Consider the following 25,863-nt stretch of genomic DNA (forward strand, 5'->3'; position numbering starts at 1 on the left):
AAGCAAAATGAATGAAACAATTAGTCAACTGTCTTAGAACTGAAATAGTGGTAGAAAAACAGACACTTTAAAAACGCCAAATATCAATGGAAATGATAAAGGAATCATATTGTAAAAGGCTAATTTTGCATTCTCTTCTTTTCCCCACATTATTTTCCACACATTTGTTTCTCTGTCTCACTCCCTCTGCCATTCCTTAGCGTACAGAACGGGCTAGTGCCGAGCCCTCAGGTCTCAGTGCACTGTCAGCTGATGGCTAGGAAGGGTGCAATGCACAGTATAAAATGGGCCACAGGCTCTTGACATCTTTTGTTTAACAAAATAACATAGGGTCCTGGAATGCAAAAATCTGAAAAGGATTAAAAAGGCAGTTTATAAACAATCCTGAAGTGGAAATTGGGAAAGCATTCAGCAACTCAACTTCAGAACAAACTACTGGTCTCTTTATTTTGTATAAATACTACAGGAACTGGCTCTGCCATGCCCGATATTATCGGTAATTTCCACATTAGCAGATGCACACATAGCTATCACTGGCTTCAACAGACGAAGGCAGCACAAGTCAACACTCCAACCTGCAGTCCTTATTGCACCAACAAGATAAATAGAAACACGGTCAGTCCTGCTTCCCTCAATCAGTAATCTATGTTCTCTGGTGGATAAGATATGCTACAGGTGATTAGAAATTCACATAAGCATTTTCTGCTGATTATGCCAGTGAACGAAATGGCAGGAGAGTATAACAGGAATGCCTACTCCATTTATTAAAAAAAAGGACAAAACTATATTACATAGAATTGTACAGCACAGAAACAGGCCATTCTGCCCAGCTTGTCTGTGCCAGTGTTTATGCTCCACATGAGCCTCCTCCCACCCTACTTCACCTAACCTCATCAACATACCCTTCGATTTCTTTCTTCCAGGCTTTCCTTTAAATGCAGTGGTGATTCTAACAGTGGTGCCAATGTTATACATGCCCATAAAGAAACTGAACCTACATTATTAATGGGTTGGATTTTGTGGAAGTTAACGACAGCAAAACTGTCAGCATTAGCTGTCATTACTGAAACGGACAGTTCGTGCGTGCACAGAACACAGAAATCCAGAAAGCCCATCATGTCAAATGCTTTACGCACCAGTTTCTCAACCTGCCCTAGCACCTTTTTGCACAATTATCCCCAAGGCTGCCTGTTCCAGCACCCAATTTAGAATTCTAATGTTTATTTTATATTGTCTATTCTCATCTTCCTACCAAAATGTATCACTTCATACTTCTGTGCATTAAATTTCATCTGTCACTTGTCCTCCCATTGCACCAGCCTCTTGAAGTCAATCACAATCCTCCTCAAAGTTCACAATACTTCCAAGTTTTGTGTCATCTACAAGTTTTGAAATTGTGCCCTGCACAATCCAGTCTAAATCAATAATACAGATCAAGAAAAGCAGGGGTCTGAGTATTTACCCCTGGGAAAACCCCTCTGTATACCTTCCTCCTGTCCAAAAATGCATTCACACTCCTCTCTGATTCCTGTCAATCAGACAATCTTTTATAAATGCTGCTACTGTTCCCTTTTATTCCATGGGCTCTAACTATGCTGACAAAGCGGTTATGTGGCACTGTATCAAATGCCTTTGGGAAACCATGTACACCACATCAACAGCATTACCCGCATCAGCCCTCTGCTACCTCATCAAAAAACTCCAGCAAGTCAGTTAAACATATTTTGTCCTTAACAAATCCATGCTGGCTTTCCTTTATGAATCCACACTTGTCCAAGTGAGTTAATTTTGCCCCAAATTATTATATTTATTTAGAGATACAGCACTGAAACAGGCCCTTCGGCCCACCGAGTCTGTGCCGACCAATCACCCATTTATACTAATCCTACATTAATCCCATATTCCCTACCACATCCCCACCATTCTCCTACCACCTACCTACACTAGGGGGAAATTTACAATGGCCAATTTACCTATCAACCTGCAAGTCTTTGGCTGTGGGAGGAAACCGGAGCACCCGGCAGATACCCACACGTTCACAGGGAGAACTCGCAAACTCCGCACAGGCAGTACCCAGAACTGAACCCAGGTCGCTGGAGCTGTCAGGCTGCGCTGCTAACCACTGCGCCGCCATTCTAAAAGCTTTCCTACCACCGAGGTTAAACTGACTGGCCTGTAGTTGCTGGGCTTATCCTTGCACCCTTTTTTGAACAAGGGTTTAACATTTGCAATTCTCCAGTCCTCTGGCACTACCCCTGTATTTGAGGAGGATTGGAAGGTTACGGCCAGTGCCTCTGCTATTTACACCCTTACTCAACTCTAGGTACAGCCATCCTATCCAATACTTCCTCCTTAATAATTTTTAGCTCATCCAGTGTCTCAACTACCTCCTCTTTCACCACGTCTTGGCAGCATCTTCTTCCTTGGTAAAGACAGATGTAAAGTATTCACTCAGTATCTCAGCCATGCCCCCGCCTCCCCTTTTAGGTCCGTAATCGACCCCATTCTCCATTTACCACCCTTTTACTATTTATATACCTACAGAAAACTTTATGTTAGCTGCCAGTCTCTTCTCATACTCTCTCTTTGCTTTTATTTGTTTTTTCACTACCCTGCTGAACATTCTATATGCAGCCTGGTTCTCAATTGTATTATCCACCTGACATCTGTCATGTGCACCCTTTTTCAGCTTCATCTTACTCGATCTCTTTCATCATCCAGGGAGCTCTGGATTTGTTTGCCCGACCTTTCCCCCTTGGGGGAATGCACCTTGACTCTACCTGAACTGTCTCCTCTTTAAGGGCAGCCCATTGTTTCATTATAGTTTTGCTTGCCAATCTGATTCCAACTGACCTGGAATAGATCCATCCTCACCCCATTGAAGCTGGTCCTCCCCCAATTAACTATTTTTACTCTGGAGGTTAATAATTTTACTTAACTCTTTATCTAAAAACCTTAGCTTTTAAATTTACAGAACTCTTTAGTGTTACTATACCTTGCTATTTAATTTTAAGTTATCAAATTGTCCTTAGTTGTATGCTAATCAATTGATCTAGTCTTACACTAAAGTTGATTAACTTAAATAAAATTAAAATTCAAAAGCTTACCAGTGTGCTCACCACGATTCCTTGTCCTGTTAAGTCACCTCACAATATGTTCTGCCCCTCGTTCCCACTGCTGCTGGTTCTGCACTGTTTTTAAAAGTCTCCTCTTCTCCCACCGTACTTTGCAGCTCTGCTGCTGGTGTTTCTTGCGCTTTTTTCAAAAAAATAAAGGCTCTTCTTTCCCCCTGTACTTCCCTGATTTCCTACATTCCTCATTGAACCAGGGTTAGTTCCCTGGATTGATGGTAATGTTAGAGTGGGGGATATGTCAGGCCACGACGTTACAGACTGTGGTTGAATACAATTTTGCTGAAGCCATTGAACCATAACTCCTCATGGATGCCCAGTTTTGAGCTGCCAGATATGTTCTGAATCTATCCCATTTAGCATGCTGGTAGTGCCAAACAAAGCTGGTGTGGCTTTCGTGCAGAGAGACCGACTATTGACATGCTGTTCTCCCTTCGTCAGATACAGGAGAAATGCCGTGAACAACAGATGCCCCTCTACATTGCTTTCATTGATCTCACCAAAGCCTTTGACCTCGTCAGCAGACGTGGTCTCTTCAGACTACTAGAAAAGATCGGATGTCCACCAAAGCTACTAAGTATCATCACCTCATTCCATGACAATATGAAAGGCACAATTCAACATGGTGGCTCCTCATCAGAGCCCTTTCCTATCCTGAGTGGTGTGAAACAGGGCTGTGTTCTCGCACCCACACTTTTTGGGATTTTCTTCTCCCTGCTGCTTTCACATGCGTTCAAATCCTCTGAAGAAGGAATTTTCCTCCACACAAGATCAGGGGGCAGGTTGTTCAACCTTGCCCGTCTAAGAGCGAAGTCCAAAGTACGGAAAGTCCTCATCAGAGAACTCCTCTTTGCTGACGATGCTGCTTTAACATCTCACACTGAAGAATGCCTGCAGAGTCTCATCGACAGGTTTGCGTCTGCCTGCAATGAATTTGGCCTAACCATCAGCCTCAAGAAAACGAACATCATGGGGCAGGATGTCAGAAATGCTCCATCCATCAATATTGGCGACCACGCTCTGGAAGTGGTTCAAGAGTTCACCTACCTAGGCTCAACTATCACCAGTAACCTGTCTCTAGATGCAGAAATCAACAAGCGCATGGGTAAGGCTTCCACTGCTATGTTCAGACTGGCCAAGAGAGTGTGGGAAAATGGCGCACTGACACGGAACACAAAAGTCCGAGTGTATCAGGCCTGTGTCCTCAGTACCTTGCTCTACGGCAGCGAGGCCTGGACAACGTATGCCAGCCAAGAGCGACGTCTCAATTCATTCCATCTTCGCTGCCTTCGGAGAATACTTGGCATCAGGTGGCAGGACTATATCTCCAACACAGAAGTCCTTGAAGCGGCCAACATCCCCAGCTTATACACACTACTGAGTCAGCGGCGCTTGAGATGGCTTGGCCATGTGAGCCGCATGGAAGATGGCAGGATCCCCAAAGACACATTGTACAGCGAGCTCGCCACTGGTATCAGACCCACCGGCCGTCCATGTCTCCGTTATAAAGACGTCTGCAAACGCGACATGAAATCGTGTGACATTGATCACAAGTCGTGGGAGTCAGTTGCCAGCATTCGCCAGAGCTGGCGGGCAGCCATAAAGACAGGGCTAAATTGTGGCGAGTCGAAGAGACTTAGTAGTTGGCAGGAAAAAAGACAGAGGCGCAAGGGGAGAGCCAACTGTGCAACAGCCCCAACAAACAAATTTCTCTGCAGCACCTGTGGAAGAGCCTGTCACTCCAGAATTGGCCTTTATAGCCACTCCAGGCGCTGCTTCACAAACCACTGACCACCTCCAGGCGCGTATCCATTGTCTCTCGAGATAAGGAGGCCCAAAAGAAGTGCCAAACAACACGATCGAGGGTGTCCTCACTGTGAAAATGGGACTTTGTCTCCACAAGGACTGTATGGTGGTCACTCCTACTAATACAGTCATCAGTGACAGATGCATCAGTGACAGGTAGATTGGTGAGAATCAGGTCAATTAGTTTTTTTCCCTCTTTGGTTCTCTCACCACCTGCCGCAGGCCCAGTCTGGCAGATAGCTCCTTCAGGACTCAGCCGGCTTGGTCACTGTTGGTGCTACTGTGCCTCTCTTGGTGATGGACATTCAAGAACCCCCACCCAGAGTACATTCTGTGTCTTTGCTACATTCAGTGCTTCCTCCAAGTGGTGACCAACATGGAGGAGAACTGATTCATCAGCTGAGGGAGAGCAGTAGGTGGCAATCAGCAGGAAATTTCTTTGCCCATGTTTGACCTGATGCCTTGAGACTTCATGAGGTCCAGAGTCAGTATTGAGCACTCCCAGGGCTACTCTCTCTCAAGTATATACCACTGTGCCACCACCTCTGGTGGGTCTGTCCTGCTGGTGAAACAGGATATACCCAGGAATGGTAATGAAGGAGTCTGGGGCATAGGCTGTAAAGTATGACTCGGTGAGTATGATGATGTCAGGCTACTGTTTAATTAGTCTGTGGGACAAGCTCTCCCAGTTTTGGCACAAGTCCCCAGATGTCAGTGAGGAGGACTTTGAAGGGCAGGGTGTGCCTTTTTCGTTTCTGGTGCCTAGGTCGATGCCGGATGGTCCGTCCAGTTTTGACTTTTCTGTAGCAGATCGATAGAGTTGAGTGGCAGTTAAGAGTCAACCACCATTGCTGAGGGTCTGGAATAACGTGTAGGCCAGACTGGGCAAGAGCAGATTTTCTCCACTGAAGGACTTTAGTAAACCAGGGGTTTTTACGACAAAACTGTAGTTTCAAGGTCGGCATTACTGAGACTAGCTTTTTACTCCAGAATTTTTAAAATTAATTAATTGCTGCCATGGTGGGATTTGAACTTGTGTTTGGAGCACGAGTCCAAGCCTTCTGATTACTAGTCCATTAAAATTACCACCATGCTACCACTCCCGCAAGTGATCAGGAACATGATAGATGGAATACAATGTTGTGAATTGTGAAGTTATCCACTTTGGATAATTTTTTGAATTAAAAAAAAACTTTTTTGAATGATGAGGGACTGGGAAATGTTTGCATTGAAAGAGACTTGGGTGTCTTGTACATGACTCTCAGTTAGCCTGCAGGTACAGCAAGCAATTAGGAAGGCAAATAGCATGTCAGCTTTTGTTACAAAGGGATTGGAGTATAAGAATAAAGACGACTTACCACAATTATACAGGGTCTTGGTAAGGTTACACCTGCATGCAGTTTTGGTCTCCTTACCCAAGGAAGGACACACTAGCCCCAGAGCGTGTGCAACAATAGTTCACTAGACTGAGATGAGGGGATTGCCCTAGGAGGAGAGATTGAGTACACTAGGCCTATATTCCTTGGTGTTTGAAACAATGAGAGATAATCTAATTGAAACATATAAAATTCTTAAGGGACTCAACAGGGTAGATGCTGAGAAAATGTTTCCCCTAGCTGGGAAATCTAGAGCATGGGTCACAGTCTCAGAATAAGGGATCAGCCATTTAGGATTGAGATGAAGAGAAATTTCTTCACTCAGAGGGTTGTGAATCTTTGGAATTCTCTACTCCAGAGAAATGTGCATGCTCAGACGTTGAGTATATTCAAGACAGAGGTCGATAGATTTTTGGGTGCTAAGGGAATTAAAGGATACTGGGATAGTGCAGAAGATGGAGTTGAGGTAGGCAATCAGCCACCATCTTACTGAATGACACCAACAGGCTTGAAGAGCCAAATGGACGACTCCAGCTCCTATTTCTTCTATTCTTATGTCTGTGAGAATACTCTAATATGATTGGCTGCTCACCCTGCTTGCTGACATTATTGCTGCCAGGAGATCCCCTCGACTTGGCACTAGCTTTAGACTGTCAGGAAATGAGAAATCCATGACACAGAGATTGCTAAATCTTTGTGGACAGATTGAGATGAGTGCTGCTGACCTCAAAATCAGGGCCATAGTGTCTCATCATGTCCTCTTGTCTCAAAGTGTTCCACAACCAACTGATTTGCTTTGCAGTGTAGTCACTGTTGAGGTGTAGACCAACATGGCAATCAATTACACACAAAGTCCCAGAAACAGCAAATGACAGTTCATCTTTGTTTCTCTGGTTCTGATAAGGGTGGAATGGAGGCCAGATAAGTGGCAGAACTACCTGCTACTCTTAAAACAATGCCACCTTGTGGCCACTGAAACAGGCAGATTTTTTGTTTTTTGTGTTAATTCTTGGGATATATGAGTGTCAATGGCAAAGTCAGCTTTTACTGCCCATCCCTAGTTATCCTCGAGAAGGTGGTGGTGGTGAGCACTCTTCTTGAACCACTGCTGGTCCATGTTGTGAAGATACCCCAGCAGCACTGTCAGATAAGGAGCTCCAGGATTTTAACCCAGTGACAATGCTTCATCTAAAAGATGGCAGCTCCAACACTGCAGTACTCCCTCAATACTATGCTGAGGTTCTTAGCTAGATCATGCTGCTCTAGTCTGGAGTGGGACTTAAACCCCGGACTGGAGGTCAGTGTCACCAGCTAAGCCAACCAGAATTAAGGAGATGAGTGAGAGACGGGGAAGGGTATTAATCCATATAACTATGACAGCAGCCCTGCCACCCCATCCATTTGAACCAGACAGTCTAGGTTTTGACCAGGCTCTTGGCAAATTCCCAAGACATAACCAGGAGAGTCAGGGATTTAAAATGAAAACCCATTTTCTTTCACAAACTACTTGTGATAAGGAGACAATAATACTAGACTGTAATCCCCTTTTTTGTAAAATAAAAGTGAATTTTTATTATTGCCAAAGAAAATCTTAGAATTTAAACCCCACTCTGTTGTTCTGCCAATCTCAGAAGCTGCCAATAATGCTTAGCAAGAGAAACTAAAAATTCATTACACAGGACATACGTCACAGCAACAGGTCACCTGAACCCAACCAGTCCATGCTGGCATTAATGCTCCACTTGAGCCTCCTCCCATCTTTCTACATCTAAATCCATCATGGTATCCCTCTATTCCCATCTTCCTCATATGCTTGTCTAGCTTCCCCTTAAATGCATCCATACTATTCACCTCAACAACTCCCTGTGGCAGTGAGTTCTCATCACTCTTTGAGTAAAGAAGTTTCTTCTGAATTCCCTATTGGATTTCTTGGCGACTATCTCATATCGATGGCTTCTAGTTATGCTCTTCCCCACAAAAAGGAACATTCTCTATGTATTCACTCTATCAAAACCTTTCAAAATTTTAAAGACCTCTATTAGGTCATCTCTCAGCCTTCTTTCATCAATAGAAAAAAAAAGAGACCCAGCCTGTCAATCCTTTTCTGATATGTATACTCACATATTTCTAGTATTATACTTGTAAATCTTCTCTGCACCCTTTCCTGTGTCTCTATATCCTTTTTACAATATGGCCACCAGAACTGGACACAGTACTAAATGTGGTCTAACCAAGGTTAGATACAGGTTTAGGATAACTTCCCTGCTTTTCAATTCTCTACTGACAATGATTTAGTGGCACACATAATCCTTTGACTTGTCAGCAGACTGCTCTGGTGACCAGGGGTGGCAAGATTTCACTACATTTCTCCTGATCAGTATTTCTAGAGAAATCAAAAAAGCATTTTAAATAGTTTGAGAGCTCACTGGAAACAGTGAATAAAGGAAAGGTTCCTGCTCTGCTTCTGAAGTCACTGAATTTACAGTGACTGTAGTAAATCTGCCCCTATGAAGTTCCCACAGCTATTGCATTGCAAATGTGGTCAGATATTCAATTAAACTGAACAAAAGCCTTGCTAAGCTACGCCAGTTGACACATACTTATTCCACAGCTCCATTTCCAAGCAGCGTTGGTCAAAGATATTCCTTGAAACTTTTTCAACAAGAAAGAGAACCACTGCCCTAGATAAAAATAAACACAGAAAGGTACAGCATAAGTTAGCATCGCACAATGTGTAACAATCAATTCACTTAAAAATTTTTTGATGAACAGAATGTCTTTAGTCTGAAACGATGGTCTAAAGAAACTAAACCAAATATGCCGACTAGGTCCCTGGCTTATGGTGACCAAATTCAGTTGTTATTACATGGGCTGCCCGGACTTTTGCTCATGCTTTGGGAATTGTTTTGCATGATTCATTTTTTTTTTTGCATAAAATGCAAAAAAAAAACCGGACTGTACCTAGAATATACAAAGCAGCTGTAACTAAGTACCACTGGATTACGGAAATGACATTTTTGTTCTACTTGATTTAAACCACCTTGTGGGGTTTAACATTCCATCCATCTTGCTGCAATTCAGTAAATATACCATCCACTCCCAAAAATAATTAAAACTGAAGGGAAAAGGTTTTCTTTCTTTTGGGCCTCCTTATCTCGAGAGACAATGGATACGCGCCTGGAGGTGGTCAGTGATTTGTGAAGCAGCACCTGGAGTGGCTATAAAGGCCAATTCTGGAGTGACAGGCTCTTCCACAGGTGCTGCAGAGAAATTTGTTTGTTGGGGCTGTTGCACAGTTGGCTCTCCCCTTGCGCCTCTGTCTTTTTTCCTGCCAACTACTAAGTCTCTTCGACTCGCCACAATTTAGCCCTGTCTTTATGGCTGCCCGCCAGCTCTGGCGAATGCTGGCAACTGACTCCCACGACTTGTGATCAATGTCACACGATTTCATGTCGCGTTTGCAGACGTCTTTATAACGGAGACATGGACGGCCGGTGGGTCTGATACCAGTGGCGAGCTCGCTGTACAATGTGTCTTTGGGGATCCTGCCATCTTCCATGCGGCTCACATGGCCAAGCCATCTCAAGCGCCGCTGACTCAGTAGTGTGTATAAGCTGGGGATGTTGGCCGCTTCAAGGACTTCTGTGTTGGAGATATAGTCCTGCCACCTGATGCCAAGTATTCTCCGAAGGCAGCGAAGATGGAATGAATTGAGACGTCGCTCTTGGCTGGCATACGTTGTCCAGGCCTCGCTGCCATAGAGCAAGGTACTGAGGACACAGGCCTGATACACTCGGACTTTTGTGTTCCGTGTCAGTGCGCCATTTTCCCACACTCTCTTGGCCAGTCTGAACATAGCAGTGGAAGCCTTACCCATGCGCTTGTTGATTTCTGCATCTAGAGACAGGTTACTGGTGATAGTTGAGCCTAGGTAGGTGAACTCTTGAACCACTTCCAGAGCGTGGTCGCCAATATTGATGGATGGAGCATTTCTGACATCCTGCCCCATGATGTTCGTTTTCTTGAGGCTGATGGTTAGGCCAAATTCATTGCAGGCAGACGCAAACCTGTCGATGAGACTCTGCAGGCATTCTTCAGTGTGAGATGTTAAAGCAGCATCGTCAGCAAAGAGGAGTTCTCTGATGAGGACTTTCCGTACTTTGGACTTCGCTCTTAGACGGGCAAGGTTGAACAACCTGCCCCCTGATCTTGTGTGGAGGAAAATTCCTTCTTCAGAGGATTTGAACGCATGTGAAAGCAGCAGGGAGAAGAAAATCCCAAATAGTGTGGGTGCGAGAACACAGCCCTGTTTCACACCACTCAGGATAGGAAAGGGCTCTGATGAGGAGCCACCATGTTGAATTGTGCCTTTCATATTGTCATGGAATGAGGTGATGATACTTAGTAGCTTTGGTGGACATCCGATCTTTTCTAGTAGTCTGAAGAGACCACGTCTGCTGACGAGGTCAAAGGCTTTGGTGAGATCAATGAAAGCAATGTAGAGGGGCATCTGTTGTTCACGGCATTTCTCCTGTATCTGACGAAGGGAGAACAGCATGTCAATAGTCGATCTCTCTGCACGAAAGCCACACTGTGCCTCAGGGTAGACGCGCTCGGCCAGCTTCTGGAGCCTGTTCAGAGCGACTCGAGCAAAGACTTTCCCCACTATGCTGAGCAGGGAGATTCCACGGTAGTTGTTGCAGTCACCGCGGTCACCTTTGTTTTTATAGAGGGTGATGATGTTGGCATCGCGCATGTCTTAACTATTCAAGATTAACAGTTTGTGGGGTCAACTGTTGTTTCCTGTCCTGTTGAAATTGGACAAATGGATAAAATGCCAAAATAAACCTTAAATACTTTCAACACTTTTGCTCTCTCAATTGCTGAGTTTGCAGCGAGCATGAAACGGAGTTCTGCAACCAGCAAGCCCCAGGTTCGATTCGTGGCAAGTTTGCTGATCTCAGCCAGAGTGGAGTTTAGGGAACTAAAATGTGATCTCAGCCTCTCATACAGAAAGGGGGAAAAAAAAGAAATTCAGCTAGGGTTCCCACTCCTGATTACAAACTAGTGATATTGTTGGACACGTAAAACAAAATAAAGGCTTGCATTTATAGATCACCTTTCATGACATCAGGACATCCCAAAGCACTTCACATCCGATGAACACCTTCTGAAGTGTAGTCACTACTTGCACTTACATAGCGCCTTTAACAGAACAAAATGTTCCTAGACGCTTTACAAGCATGAACAAAAAGTCTGACGCCAAGCCCCTATTGTAACGTAGAAGATGGCAGCCAATTTGTACAAAGCAAGCTCCCACAAAAGCAATATGATAATAGCCCGATCATCTGTTTTAGTAATATTAGTTGAGGGATAATTATTGGCCTGGACTTCCTTGCTCTTCTTCGAAATATTGCCATGGGATCTTGTCTACCCGAGAGGGCATACAGGGTCTCTGGTGAGCAACTCATCTGAAAGATGGTACCTCAGACAGTGCAGCACTCCCTCAGTACTGCATTGCAGCATCAGCCAAATGCTCAAGTCACTGTAGTGGGACTTGAACCCATGACCTGTTGACTCAGACGTGAACGTGCTACTCACTGAGCCACGCCTGGCATCTCTGCTCTCATCCTAAAATCTGGCTTGACTGTAACAGCTCCCATGACTGAATGGTCTCACGATACAATGCCTAGGTTGACACAAGGAATGGCTACTGGGCAAGGCACCAAAGGCCAGCAATACTCATGGAACCACACTCAAGCAAGAGGCAAAGCTTTGAGGAGAAAATTAGAACCAATGTATATTTGAAAAACACAGGTACCCAACACAAATTTACTGCTTCTAGACTTGACATTCTCGGTCCTCCACCCATCCCACAATACCAGCCTGGCCTCAAATTTGAATGCAACTTACTCTGATGACCCATACATATGCCAGGCTTTTGCAATTCCTTCCACAATGCCTTTTGCTGCATTGTTATTTAGGATCTTAGCTGCTTCATCAGGTTTTCCCCAGAAGTTCAGTACATACCTGCATGAGACGCAAGAGAAAAAGCAACATAAATGTCCACTGCTTCGTTATTCAAAAACTAGGTAACACTTAAATAGTATAATTTTAAAGGCCAAACAAGACCTGGGGTTGGGGGGGGGGGGGGGGTGGGTCACGTACACAAATCTTTGAAAGGACAAGTTGATAAGGCTGTCAGAATACTGTGTTTTATAAATAGAGGACTGAAGTACAAAAAGGAAGGAGCTTATAATAAACTTTCATAAATCACTGGTTAGCCCTCAGTTGTGGTATTGTGTCCAATTCAAACTACATTTGAGGAAGGACGCAAGGTCTTGGAGACGATGCAGATGAGACTTACTAGAATGGTGCCAGGGACAACTGACTTCAGTTATGTGCAGAGACTGGAGAAGTTCAGACTGAAGAGCAGAAAAGGTTAAGGGGAGATCAATAGTGTTCAAAATTATGAGCAGTTTTAACAAGAACAGACTGGGAGAAACTGTTTCCACTGGCAGGAGGCAACAGATTAAGATAATTGGCAAAAGAACCAAGGGAGAAATTAGGGGAAATTGTTTTTAATACAGCGAGTTGATGATCAGGAATGCACAACCTGAAAGGTCAGTGGGAGAAGATTCAATAATAACTTTCAAAAAGGGAATTGGATAAATAATTGAAAAGGAAACATTTGCAGGACTATGGGGAAAGGGTCGAGAATTGGAACTAATTGATTGGCTCTTTCAAAGAGCCAGCACAGGTACGATGGCTGAATGGTTTCCTATGCTTTATAATTCTAAATGAGTTCCAACAAAATTTATAAATTTAACGAATTATTTGATGTCGTGGAGCACTGTTCTTATGTTTAGATACTAAAGTTCAATTATATTTAACCCAATTTGTCCATTTTAGGCCAATGCTCAATTACTCTCTGGGGAAATCAAGTTGACACATCCGAAGGTCCATTTAAAACTAGCTGGTACAGAAATTTTCTGTAGGTTGGCGCCTGCTTGTAAATCCCTAGCTCCTTTGGAGAAAGGCGAGATTATCAAGGTTGAAAAGTACCAGCAGAAAATGACTTTTGCCCACCAATTTTTATTAAAAGACTATGACTTTTATGCATCATTACAAATGACATTTCAGACTATTAACGTAGGCACTGAATATCGACACTTGCACCAGGTGCAAGTACATACTTGGTATCCGTGTCAAAATGTGGCACTGTCAAACGGAACCCTGTGCAGTACAATGGTTGCATACCAAATGACACCCTTGCATGTACTAACACATCTTCTATCATATGACTCATAGCATGTTAGAAAAAGCATCATTATATACAAATACTAGAGGATTACACTATGTAATGGGTCAAAAACTTGTATCAGGCTAAGATGTAGTTGTACCTAGCTTAATCTGCCCCTATTTAAGGCCACAATTTTGAATTCTGTAAAATGCCAAATCCTGAGATCAGAGCCTAATGGCTGCCTAGCGAGTGAAGTTTGCAACTTGCCAGGTCCTCACCACAAAGAGAGACAACATTATTGAAAATAATTATCTGCCGTTCCATATAACACTCTCACACAATTGGTCCATCAATATCTGAACCAATGTTTTGTCTGAACAGTGATGAATTTTAGCAGAATATGCCCTATTATGACTTAGAACTACAGATACAGGGAACCCTTGCCTATGTGTGTACTGTACAAATGGTTCATGGTGGTAATAAGCCGATTTAAATGGATCGTTTGTTGCATGTCCATCATCTTTCCTAGATGGAAGGATGCCAACCAATCCAATTAGCCTGCCAACAGAAAAGCCCCCCGGGTTCAATCCCTGATCTTTGAAGGTTCAGCGAGAGAGCAATAAAAGCCACACGTCACCTCTTTTTCCTGGAGATGGGGAATGGGAGAGTCGGGGGGTGGAGAAATTGCTGTTGATTGTTATCCTTTGTCCAATCCCACCCAACCCAACACTCCCCCTTCTTTTTCAACAGTGCACGTGTGAAACTTCGTTGAAAACAGACTCAGATTTGGGGACGATAGCACAATGACTCCCATGGTTAATATTTACCATCTTGGCTGACACATGGAGAGCAGGTAAGGTACCATAGGCCTTCCAGTACCTTTGCAAAGCTTAACTGAGCAAGAGGCAGTGCCTTTAGAGGAGGAGAAACTATTAAAAGGCATAAAACAACAACGAAATATTCCACAAGTGCTGTCAGACTATAGGATGACAATGGAGCCCAGTTCCCTCCCTACTTGTCATCCACATGCTTTTGGTACAGGTGGCTGATGAATAACCATCAGGGGCAGGAACCCTGGCCAAGTTTACTTTCTGAAACCCAAGGCCACTGAGGCGAACACGAGAGAGACTGGGAATCGATCTGCAATTCCAGTCTGCACAGCTTGAGCCCTGAGACGTCACTTCAGAGCTATTGGAGAGCCAACTATCATACTATATATAACACATGCAAGCACAAAAATAAGCGTGAATACAGAAATTGTACAGCACAGAAACAGGCCATTCATTCCTACTGGTCAATCCTGGTATTTATGCTCCAAGTGAGCCTCCTACCACCGCAGACGACTATTTGTGCCTATACACAAAGAAAAGATCAATTTCAATTAAGCTATCAAAATCCTTAGTTCAGTTCTTACCGATGTACATCTGGAACCCGGTCAGCCAGCCCTGCGAAACTAGCGGCAATGGTGTTAATTTCTATCTGTTTCAAGGAAATGCTGCCATCCTGTTTTTTCTCAAACATGTAGTCAGATCTGTTTACACCTAAAGTAATTGGCTGAACAAGGAAGAGAGGTGGGGGGGGGGGGGGGGGGGGGGGGGAAGAGGGAGGAGGAGGAGAAAATACTTCTTAGTTGATTTAAACAAAAGCAAGTGGAGCACTTTTAACATAAAATGCTCCCTTTTTTAACTTCCGCATGCACAGATTTTAAGAAAGTATCCAATCCTTTAAGATTTTGCTGAAGTTCTGCATTTTATCGCCATGACCTTATTAATCTTATCCACTCCCTTTTCACAGAGGTCACTCATAGTGGCTGTTGTGCTGTCTCTCATCCAGAGGCATTGATGACAATTATACTACTCTTACCGGTGCTTAAATCACCCAACTCAACACAGACTAGGATCAAACCTGAACTGCATCGACAACAACAACGTGAATTTATGTAGTGCCTTTAACATAGTAAAACATCCTGGTGGCTCAGCTGGTGCATTAACCATCTGAACTGCCAGGGAGAACTTTTTTTTTTAAATCATACCCAGGTTAGAAAATGCATATTAGGCGAGGATAAAATACAATGCCACTCATGCTTGAATGTCTTGTGGGCACAATTTCTTCAAGACTCCCAAATGAACAATGGCCACCTGGGCAAAATGAGAGAGAAGTGCCCAGTCCCCAAGCAAGGATTCTACATTTTCACAAGAAATGAGGGGAAAATGAATATTTAGTTGACCATTCAGTCCCTCAAGCTTTTTCCACCAGCTAGTCCAACTTTTTCGCGCGAGGGGCCACAGTACAATTTTTGCCCTACATAGGGGGCCGGTGAACAAATTCTAGAAAGATAAAGGCTTTGTAAATTTTTCTTACTATTAATCAAAACAACAAAAATGTGCATTCTTGTGAACAAGCTTTAACTGAAAAGATTAATTTATTAACTTACTTTCTCAGCACTATGTTAAACACTGATTTAGTGAGATACCTGGCATTGTTTTTGCTCACATAAGTAGTCAATATCTACCCGCTACGATGTAGCGAAGCGGAGCATTCGGATAGATGTCCATCCATCAGGAGCGATCTCTCCCCTCTGTGTTCCCTTCTCTTCTCCTCCTCCTATGTCCTGCTCCCGTGTTCCCCTGTCCCCTCCCCCTTCCGTGTGCCCGTCTCCTCCCGCCCCGCTAGGGCCCCTCTCTCCATCCCTCTGCTTCTCTTCTCCCAGCCACTCCCCGTGTGTGTGCGTCTCATTCTCCATCCACCACCACCCCCATCGCTCTCTCTGCTCCCTAGGCCGGTGCTGGTTTAAAGGGCTGCCTGACACACTCTCTCTGTGCGCTCCCTCAGTGCCACACCGCCCTGCACCTCTGGCGGTGTGCTGGCAAATTCCTGCTCTCCCGTTGGCCTCTCTCTCGCTCCCTCCTTCCCCCCCGAAGCAGCCACTCCCATTCACTCGCTCACTCCTTGAACTGCCTGAAAACATCAGGGAAGTCCGATCCCACCAATCAGCGTTCATCCCACATGGGCAGCCCGCTGACAGTCAGTAACCAATCACAGACAGGCATCCACCGCCCGTCAGATGCAGGTCCCACATACGCGCTCCGCCTGACTGTTAAGAGCACAGTCAACCAAAGGAAAGCTATTGGACAGACCCAGAGATCCTACCATCGATCAAAGCCATGCCATGTACTTGGATTTTCAGAAGGCATTTGACAAGATGCCACATAAAAGGTTATTGTACAAAGTAGGAGCTCATGATGTAGGGGCCAACATATTAGCATGGATAGAAGATTGGCTGGCTGGCAGAAAATAGAGAATATGCATAAATGAGTCATTTTCTGATTGGCAGAATGTGATGAGTGGAGTCTTGCAGGGGTCTGTGCTGGGGCCTCAACTTTTTACAATTTATATCAATGACTTAGCTGAGGGGAGGGATGGCATGGTAGCTAAATTTGCAGATGACACAAAGATAGGTTGGAAAGTATGTTGTGAAGAGGACATAAGGAAGTTGCAGACCGATAGATAGGTTGAGTGAGTGGGCAAAAATTTGGCATATGCAGTATAATGTGAGAACATGTGAAATTGTTCACTTTGGCAGGAAGAATAAACAAGCAGACTATTACTTAAACGGAGAACGACTGCAGAATTCCGAGGTGCAGAGTGATCAAAGTGTTCTGGTGCATGAGTTACAAAAAGTTAGTATGCAGGTACAGCAAGTTATAAAGGCAGCTAATGGAATGCTATCCTTTATTATGAGAAGAACTGAAAATAAAAGGATGCTATGCCTCAGTTATACAAGGCATGGGTGAAACCACATCTCAAATACTGTGTGCAGTTTTGGTCTCATTTAAGGAAGGTTGTAAATGCGGGTGGTTCAGAGGAAGTTTACTAGATTGATACCTGGGTTGTCTTATGAGGAAAGGTTGGACAGACTGGGCTTGTTTTCACTGGAGTTTAAAAGAGTGAGGGGAGATTTGATTGAAGTATAGAAGATCCTGAATGGTCTTGACAAGGTGGATGTGGAAAGGATGTTTCCTCTTGTGGGTGAGTCCAGAACTAGGGGGCACTGTTTTAAAATTGGGGGTCACCCTTTTAGGACAGAGATAAGGAGATTTTTTTTCTCAGAGGGTTGTGTGACTTTGAAACTCTGCCTTCAGAAGGTGGTGGAGGTCATTGAATATTTTTAAGGCAGAAGTAGATAGATTCTTGTTGGGCAAAGGGAATCAAAGGTTATCGACGGTTAATGGGAGTGTGGAATTCGAGACACAAACAGATCGGCCAAGATCTTATTGAATGGCGGAACAGGCTTCAGGGGCCGAATGGCCTACTTCTGCTCCTACTTTGTATGTTCATATGAGCAGCCCGCTGTCAGTCACACAGGATTGGCAGGCTGGTTAATCTGTACCTCAACTCCATTTATCCACCTTTGTTCCATATGCCTTGATATACTTATCCAATAAAAATATATTGATCTAAGTCTTGAAAATTTCAATTGACCCAGTACCGACATATTGGGAGTCCCTCATTTCCATTACTGTTTGTATGAAAAGGTGCTTCCCGATTTCATACCTAACTAGCCTAATGCTAATTCTAGCAGTATACCATCTTGTTTTGTATTCCCCCATCAGAGGAAAGTTTCTCTGCATCCATCCAGTTGAAACCCTACCCTATTTTAAACACCTCAATTAAACACTCGTTCACGTGTACTTTTATCCTTTCTTGTGCATTAGTTCAAAGGCAAATTGGAAATCAGCACGTGCTGAGTGTTTTCTGGTTGTGTGCTTTATTTCCTTGGTTACAGAGTGGTGGTAGATGCTTGTATACACGAGATACATTTACCTGTATTATGGGAGCGTATGCAAGGTGTTTTCTACTCAAATGAGTGCACATGGCTGAAGTGGTGTCATTGTATCAGTAATATGAAGACCAAAACCATGCTAATTTCCATCAAAATCCGATAAACTGCAGGATGGGAGCAGGGAGCAGCACTGTCAGTTTATAAACAGATGCTTAAATTCATGGCAGTTCATGCTACTTGCATTCATTTAAAGGCCAAAATTATCAGCAAGCCCTATATTCAAGGAAAGGCATTTGCCTGCCCATGCTGAAACTGAATTACTCAGTTGCACCCAAATGTAAATTTTCAGCGAGAGCAAGTGTGCAACAAATAAGGTGGCTGGAAGGGGAGAGAGAAGGGCAAAATAAAGGTTCCTTCATGGCCAAGCCCATAATGGTGCAACGCGTAACTAAGCCATACAGAGAAGCTGGTCCCAAGTTCAGTCCCTGGCCTGTAACTCAACCAGGTGATGGTAGCCAGGGCTGTGATCAGGATACTACAAACTGGTCTCAATGTCTCCTGGGCCAATAGGTGAGAACGACCTGCTCCAGAAGTGCAATGCTTCGACACATGAAAGAAAACGCACACACATACAAATCGAAAGATGATAGGGGACCACGTTCGATGGTGTTGCCCTCCACAGCTGAACAGCCTGCTGACATGTTAATTGGCCCGCATGGGTGAAGCCTTGGAGGACTCAGTGCACTTGTGGTCACTTTGGGCCCAAGAAAGACAGATCAAAACATTTTCTAGATGGTGAAAAGCTAGGAACTGACGAGCAGCAGCAGGGAGATTTAGGGGCCCCAAAGTAGAGAAGTCACAAAGCTAGTGGACAGGTACAAAATAAAATTTAGATGGAATGTCAGCCTTTATCTAAAGGGGGCTGGAATACAAAAGCAGAAGTAGTTCGGATACTCAACCCTTTCTAGTGTAATGAGCTCAGTTCTGGACACTGTGCCTCAGGAAGGATAACACTGGCCTTGTAGTGGGTGCAGCACAGAATGATACCTAGACTAAAACAGTTTTGAGGCAAGATTACACGAACACAGCTTGTATCCAAAGAATAAAGATGATCAAGGGGTGATCTAATTAAGGCATTTATGACAGGGTAGATAAAGAACTATTTCCTCTTGTGGGAGAGTCCAGAACGGCAGGGGGGTGGGGTGGGGTGCAGGGGGCATAACCTTAAAATTAGAGCTGGGCCATTCAGAAGTGATTTCGGGAAGCACTTCTTCACGCAAAGGGTGGTGGAAATCTGAAACTCTTTTCCCATCTTCCACCACCCACCTCGCCACCCCACCCAAAAAAAAATTTGTTGTCGTCGCTGGGGGTCAATTGAAAATTTCAAATCCGAAATTGATAGATTTGTCAGATAAAGGTTGCAGAACCATAAAGAGTAGATGGAGCTAATACACAGATCAGTCATGATTTAATTGAGTGGCAGAACAGACTTGAGAGGCTGAATGGCCTTCAGTTCCTTCCTATACCAGTGTATCAATGAGCGGTAACAGAATAGACTGATCCCTTCCCACACTGCTCGAGTTAACTGCTCAGGTTAAGGTTGACCAACAATCCATATCGCAGGACATCACGGCCAAGGGTTGGAATGTTCCATATCCTCAGCCAAGGGAGATAAATGTGGAGATGGCAGGGAAACGGAGAAGAAATCCCATTTAGAAAAGTACACAGCAGCTTCAAGACATGTTTAATCTGGTGCCAATAAGATTACATTTAGAGCCAATATGCTTTATTGTCGTGCCAGTACACTCTTTGCCTGATAACTCTCAACTCCCACTTAGATTTTTCCTAATACTGCCAGCGATAATGTTATGATACAACTCAAAAGTTCTTTCTACGCATGACCCAAGTGTAGGTCAAATTCTATGAATTACATTGCTGAAAATTTCCCACAGTTGAAGGCGACTTCACATTCGCTGATACGTTTTTTAAAAAAAAATCAAAAATCTTGATGAAAATAGATCACTTACTTTGAGAAGGTTCAATTCCTCCTCTCCCCCCTTTAGGATAAAATAAGATCGCTACCTGGGTAATACCTTCTTTGAGCACCTGCTGGTAGATTTTGAAGAGGCGAGCTGTAAATTCATCCACTTCTACAGTGCTGAAAGAGATAGCAAGGAAATCTTATATGACAAGATTGCATCAAAGCCTTAACGTTCTCTGCAGCACAACAAGAACAGAGACACATTAATACTCTCCTTATAATGGCTGGACTGCACTGTCAAAAGCTAGGCTAAACCAACATAAATCTTTAAGATAAAAGCAAAATACTGCAGATGGTGGAAATCTGAAATAAAAACAAGAAATGCTGGAAATACTCAGCAGGTCTGGCAGCATCTGTGGAGAGAGAAGCAGTGTTAACGTTTCAGGTCAGTGACCCTTCTTCAGAACTGGCAAATAATAGAAATGTGAAAGGTTATAAGCAAGTAAAGTGGGGGTGGGGCAAGAGATAACAAAGGAGGTGTAGATAGGACAAAGTCGCAGAATAGCTGACCAGAATGTCATGGAGCAAAGGCAAACAATATGTTAATGGTGTCTTGAAAGACAAAGCATTAGATATGGTGTTAACGGACTGAAAACTGAACAGCCTCAAGTACAAACATGAAAAAAAAAGTGGGTAAGCAAACTGAACAAACTAAGATGAAAAAAAAACAAACACAAACACCCAACCAAAAAATAAATATATAAAAAATAACTAAAAATAAAAGTAAAATGGGGGGCCCGTCATGCTCTGAAATTATTGAACTCAATGTTCAGTCCGGCAGGCTGTAGTGTGCCTAATCGGTAAACGAGATGCTGTTCCTTGAGCTTGCGCTGGTGTTCACTGGAACACTGCAGCAATCCCAGGACAAAGATGTGAGCACGAGAGCAGGGGGGAGTGTTGAAATGGCAAGCAACCGGAAGCTCGGGGTCCTGCTTGCGGACTGAGCCGAGCTGTTCCGCAATGCGGTCACCCAGTCTGCGCTTGGTCTCCCCAATGTAGAGGAGATCACATTGTGAGCAGCGAATACAGTATACTATATTGAAAGTAGTACAAGTAAATCGCTGATTCACCTGAAAGGAGTGTTTGGGGCCCAGGATAGTGAGGAGAGGAGGTAAATAGACAGATATTACACCTCCTGAGATTGCAGGGGAAGGTGCCATGGGAAGGGGACGAGGTGGTGGGGGTAATTGAGGAGTGGGCCAGGGTGTCGTGGAGGGAACGATCCCTTCGGACTGCTGAGAGGGGAAGATGTGTTTGCTCGTGGCATCACGCTGGAGGTGGCGGAAATGGCGGAGGATGATCCTTTGGATGTGGAGGCTGATGGGGTGGAAAGTGAGAACAAGGGGAACCCTGTCGTGGTTCTGGGAGGGAGGGGAAGGGGTGAGGATCGAGGTGCGGGAAATGGGACGGACACGGTTGAGGGCCCTGTCAACCACAGTACGGGGAGGGAATTCTCGTTTGAGGAACAAGGAAGACATATCTGAAGCGCTGTCATGGAAGATAGCATCATCAGAGCAGATGCGTCGGAGATGGAGAAACTGGGAGAATGGAATGGAGTCCTTACAGGAGGCAGGGTGTGACGTGTAGTCGAGGTAGCTGTGAGAGTCAGTGGGCTTATAATGAATATTAGTAGACAGCCTATCTCCAGAGATGGAGACAGAGAAGTCGAGGAAGGGAAGGGAAGTGTCAGAGATGGACCATGTAAAGGTGAGAGAAGGGTGGAAATTAGAAGCAAAGTTGATAAAGGTTTCCAGTTCGGGGCGGGAGCAGGAAACGGCACTGATATCGTCATCAATGTACTGGAGAAAGAGTTGGGGGAGGGGGCCTGAGTAGGACTGGAACAAAGAATGCTCGACATATCCCACAAAAAGACAGGCATAACTAGGACCCATGCGGGTACCCATAGCAACACCTTTTACTTGAAGGAAGTGAGTGGAGTTGAAGGAGAAGTTGTTCAATGTGAGAACAAGTTCAGCCAGGCGGAGGAGGGTGGTGATGGATGGGGACTGGTTGGGCGTCTGTTCAAGGAAGAAGCAAATAGCCCTCAAACCGTCCTGGTGGGGGATGGAGGTGTAGAGAGATTGGACGTCCATAGTGAAGAGGTGGTGGTTGGGGCCAGGAAACTGGAAATTGTAAAAACGATGTAGGGTGTCAGGAGAGTCACGGATGTAGGTGGGAAGAGACTGGACCAGGGGAGAAAAGATACAGTCAAGATAGGAAGAAATAAGTTCAGTGGGGCAGGAGCAAGCTGACAAAATGGGTCTGCTGGGACAGTCTTGTTTGTGGATTTTGGGAAGGAGGCAGAAGCGGGCTGTCCGGGGTTGTGGGACTATGAGGTTGGAAGCTGTAGAGGGAAGATGTCCAGAGGAGAGGAGGTCAGTGACAGTCTTGTGGACAGTAGCTTGATATTTGGTGGTGGGGTCATGAGGGAGGTAGGATGAAGTGTCTGAGGGTTGACGCTGAGCCACTGCAAGGTAGCGGTCGGTACGCCATACAACAACAGCATCACCTTTGTCTACAGGTTTGAGGATCATGTTTAGTTTAGCGATACAGCACTAAAACAGGCCCTTCGGTCCACCGAGTCTGTGCCGACCATCAACCACCCATTTATACTAATCCTACACTAATTCCATATTCCTACCACATCCCCACCTGTCCCTATATTTCCCTACCACCTACCTATACTAGGGGCAATTTATAATGGCCAATTTACCTACCAACCTGCAAGTCTTTTGGCTGTGGGAGGAAACCGGAGCACCCGGAGGAAACCCACACAGACACAGGGAGAACTTGCAAACTCCACACAGACAGTACCCAGAATTGAACCCGGGTCGCTGGAGCTGTGAGGCTGCGGTGCTAACCACTGCGCCGCTCATGTCGGGGTTAGACCTGAGAGAACGGAGTGCCTCAAGTTCAGAGGGGGACAGGTTAGTGTGAGTGAGGGCGGCAGAGAAAGTGAGATGATTAATGTGTCGCCGACAGTTTTCAATGAAAAGATCAAGAGCGGGTAAGAAGCCAGAGGGAGGAGTCCAGGTGGAGGGAGAATGCTGGAGGCGGGTGAATGGGTCTACTGATTGGGGGGAGGACTCCTGGTCAAAGAGGTGAGCCCGGAGGCGGAGGCAAAGGAAGAAGAGCTCAACGTCATGCCGAGCGCGAAATACATTGAGGTGGGGGCGTAAGGGGATAAAACTGAGACCTTTGCTGAGTACAGCATATATCTTTTTTTAAATATTTATTTATTTTGGGGTTTTTTTGCGTTTATTTTATTTCATCTTAGTTTGTTCAGTTTGCTTACCCACTTTTTTTTTATGTTTGTACTTGCGGCTGTTCAATTTTCAGTCTGTTAACACCCTATCTGTACTAATGCTTTGTCTTTCAACACACCATTAACATATTCTTTGCCTTTGCTCCATGACCTTCTGGTCAGCTATTCTGTGACCTTGTCCCAACTACACCTCCTCCTGTGTTATCTCTTGCCCCACCCCCACTTTACTTGCTTTTCTAATATTTCCCAATTCTGAAGAAGGGTCACTGACCTGAAACGTTAACTCTGCTTCTCTCTCCACAGATGCTGCCAGGCCTGCTGAGCATTTCTTGCTTTTATTTCAGATTTCCAGCATCCGTAGTATTTTGCTTTAATTTACTGGAAGTCACCTGTCTTCAGATAAATATCCAACAGGAGCTTTTTGACTTGGGGGGGGGGGGGGGGGGGGGGGGGGGGGAGGGGAGAGATGTTTACAGAAAAGTGACAGATTAAGATTTACAGGGGTCAGATGACTTGACTCTTGAGATACTGTTTTTGGTTTCAGTTTGGACAGTGTGTTTGGGGTGTGAACTAGAGGCCTGCTATCCGACCCGAACCAGACGACATGTGTCGGGTTCAGGTCCGGTCAGGCCCATCTTCCGGGGCCGGCTTTCGGGCTCGGGTAGGGCTGGGCCTAGTCAGGTCGGACACACACGGTAAGTGCTCTGCCAGTCAGTACTGAAATTTTTAAAAACTCACCTGAGCTGGGAGTCCGGGACGAAACGAAGTCTGCGCAGTACGCGATGGCGTCACTATGACGGGCTCGGGTCGGGCTCGGGGTTGGGTCGGGTACTTTTTCCCTAACCTAAAGCAGGCCTCTAGTGTGAACTGATTTGAAGGCAGTTGGAGAAAACCAGCTAAGAGAGCAGTCACCATCAACACCCTCTTCCATCTCTTTGAGAACGTCCTGAGAATTAAGTACAAGAAATAGAGAAACCGATGCTGCATTTCTCCTGAAAAGCCTGCCAAACTGAAAAGAACTGTTCTAGAAAGATCCCAATGACAGCCGTCTACACGTATTTGGTACACCAAACCAAAAAGGGACAACTGACATCTTTCCATATCTTCTCTTTTTTTCTTCAAGAACTAGCAAGTATTTGGCCCAAGCAATTTTTTTTTTCGTAACAGAGCTCTAAAGAGAAAATCTCTATTTTTCGGTTAACCAGTTGTGTGTGTGCGCGTGTGTAAAAGGGTCTAAGGTAAAAGGGAACTTTAATATTTCAATCTGTGCATTAATGCTTTGCTTCATTACTGACTAAATCTCGTTTTATAATAAGCTTATAACTTTGTTGTTTATTAATGAAACCCGGTTGGTGTATATTATCCTGGGATAAAAATAGAGTCTATGATTGACCGTATCAGTAACTGGGTAAACATTTAAATATATGTTGTGACTTGTGGAGAAGTGGAACAGAAAAACAGTGCACTCCTCCCGCCTTGACTGTAACAGTGTCGCGGTAATGTCGCTGGTCTAGTAATCTAGAAGCTCAGGCTAGTGCTCTGGGAACACTGGTTCAAATCCCACCACGGCAGCTGGTGGAATTTAAATTTAATTAATTAATTGATTGAATTAATAAAAAAAATCTGAAATTGAAAGCTAGTCTTAGTAATGGTGCTATGAAACCATCAGTTGTCGCAAAAACCTATCTGCTTCAATAATGTCTTTTCAGGAAGGGAATCGGCTGTCCATACCTGGTCTGGCCTACATGTGACTCCAGACCCACAGCAATGTGGTTGACTCTTAACTGCCCTCTGAAGTGCCCTCAGTTGTCACGAGTAATTAGGGATGGGCAACAAATGCTGGCCTTGTCAGTGACACCCAAACCACATGAAAGAATTTTTTAAAATTCCCAAACTGAACTGAACTTACAATAACGTAAACCACTTGGTAAATAAACCAGTAACGGTGGTTGGTAAGTAAACCAGTGAAGCTGCACTCCTTCAGAGGGCAATTTCTTCCTGCTACACTGCGATGCTGTTTGGTCAGAAGATTTTGCAGTTTGGTATGTGTTCGGCCATTTCAGCTAGCAGTTCAATCACCGAGCACTTGCAAGATCGTTTGTGACTGCAACAAAGTGTGATGCCCACAGATGCTAAAAATTGTCTTGAGGAGGGGTTGAGACAAAGTTGTGGGGGGGGGGAGAAAAACAGGGCATACGGAACGAATTTACACTTTCCA

At 44.5% G+C, this 25,863-nt stretch overlaps 1 protein-coding gene across 3 annotated transcripts in view; it reads right to left on the minus strand.

Moving 5' to 3' along the window:
- Positions 1 to 25,863, minus strand: part of gss (glutathione synthetase) — a 71,582-nt gene that overhangs the window by 21,165 nt on the left and 24,554 nt on the right. The window contains exons 4-7 of one of the 3 annotated variants that reach the window (XM_068048611.1): positions 20,433 to 20,497; positions 14,971 to 15,097; positions 12,227 to 12,343; positions 8,914 to 8,994 (exon numbers count right to left, since the gene is read on the minus strand). In XM_068048611.1, coding sequence (XP_067904712.1) covers positions 8,914 to 8,994; positions 12,227 to 12,343; positions 14,971 to 15,097; positions 20,433 to 20,497 — 390 coding nt within the window. Of the gene's footprint in view, positions 1 to 8,913; positions 8,995 to 12,226; positions 12,344 to 14,970; positions 15,111 to 20,366; positions 20,498 to 25,863 lie in introns of all 3 variants that reach the window. The other 2 variants (XM_068048610.1, XM_068048609.1) reach the window with 2 other exon arrangements.

This window comes from Heterodontus francisci, chromosome 16, assembly GCF_036365525.1.
Source record: "Heterodontus francisci isolate sHetFra1 chromosome 16, sHetFra1.hap1, whole genome shotgun sequence".
Classification (NCBI taxonomy): domain Eukaryota; kingdom Metazoa; phylum Chordata; class Chondrichthyes; order Heterodontiformes; family Heterodontidae; genus Heterodontus; species Heterodontus francisci.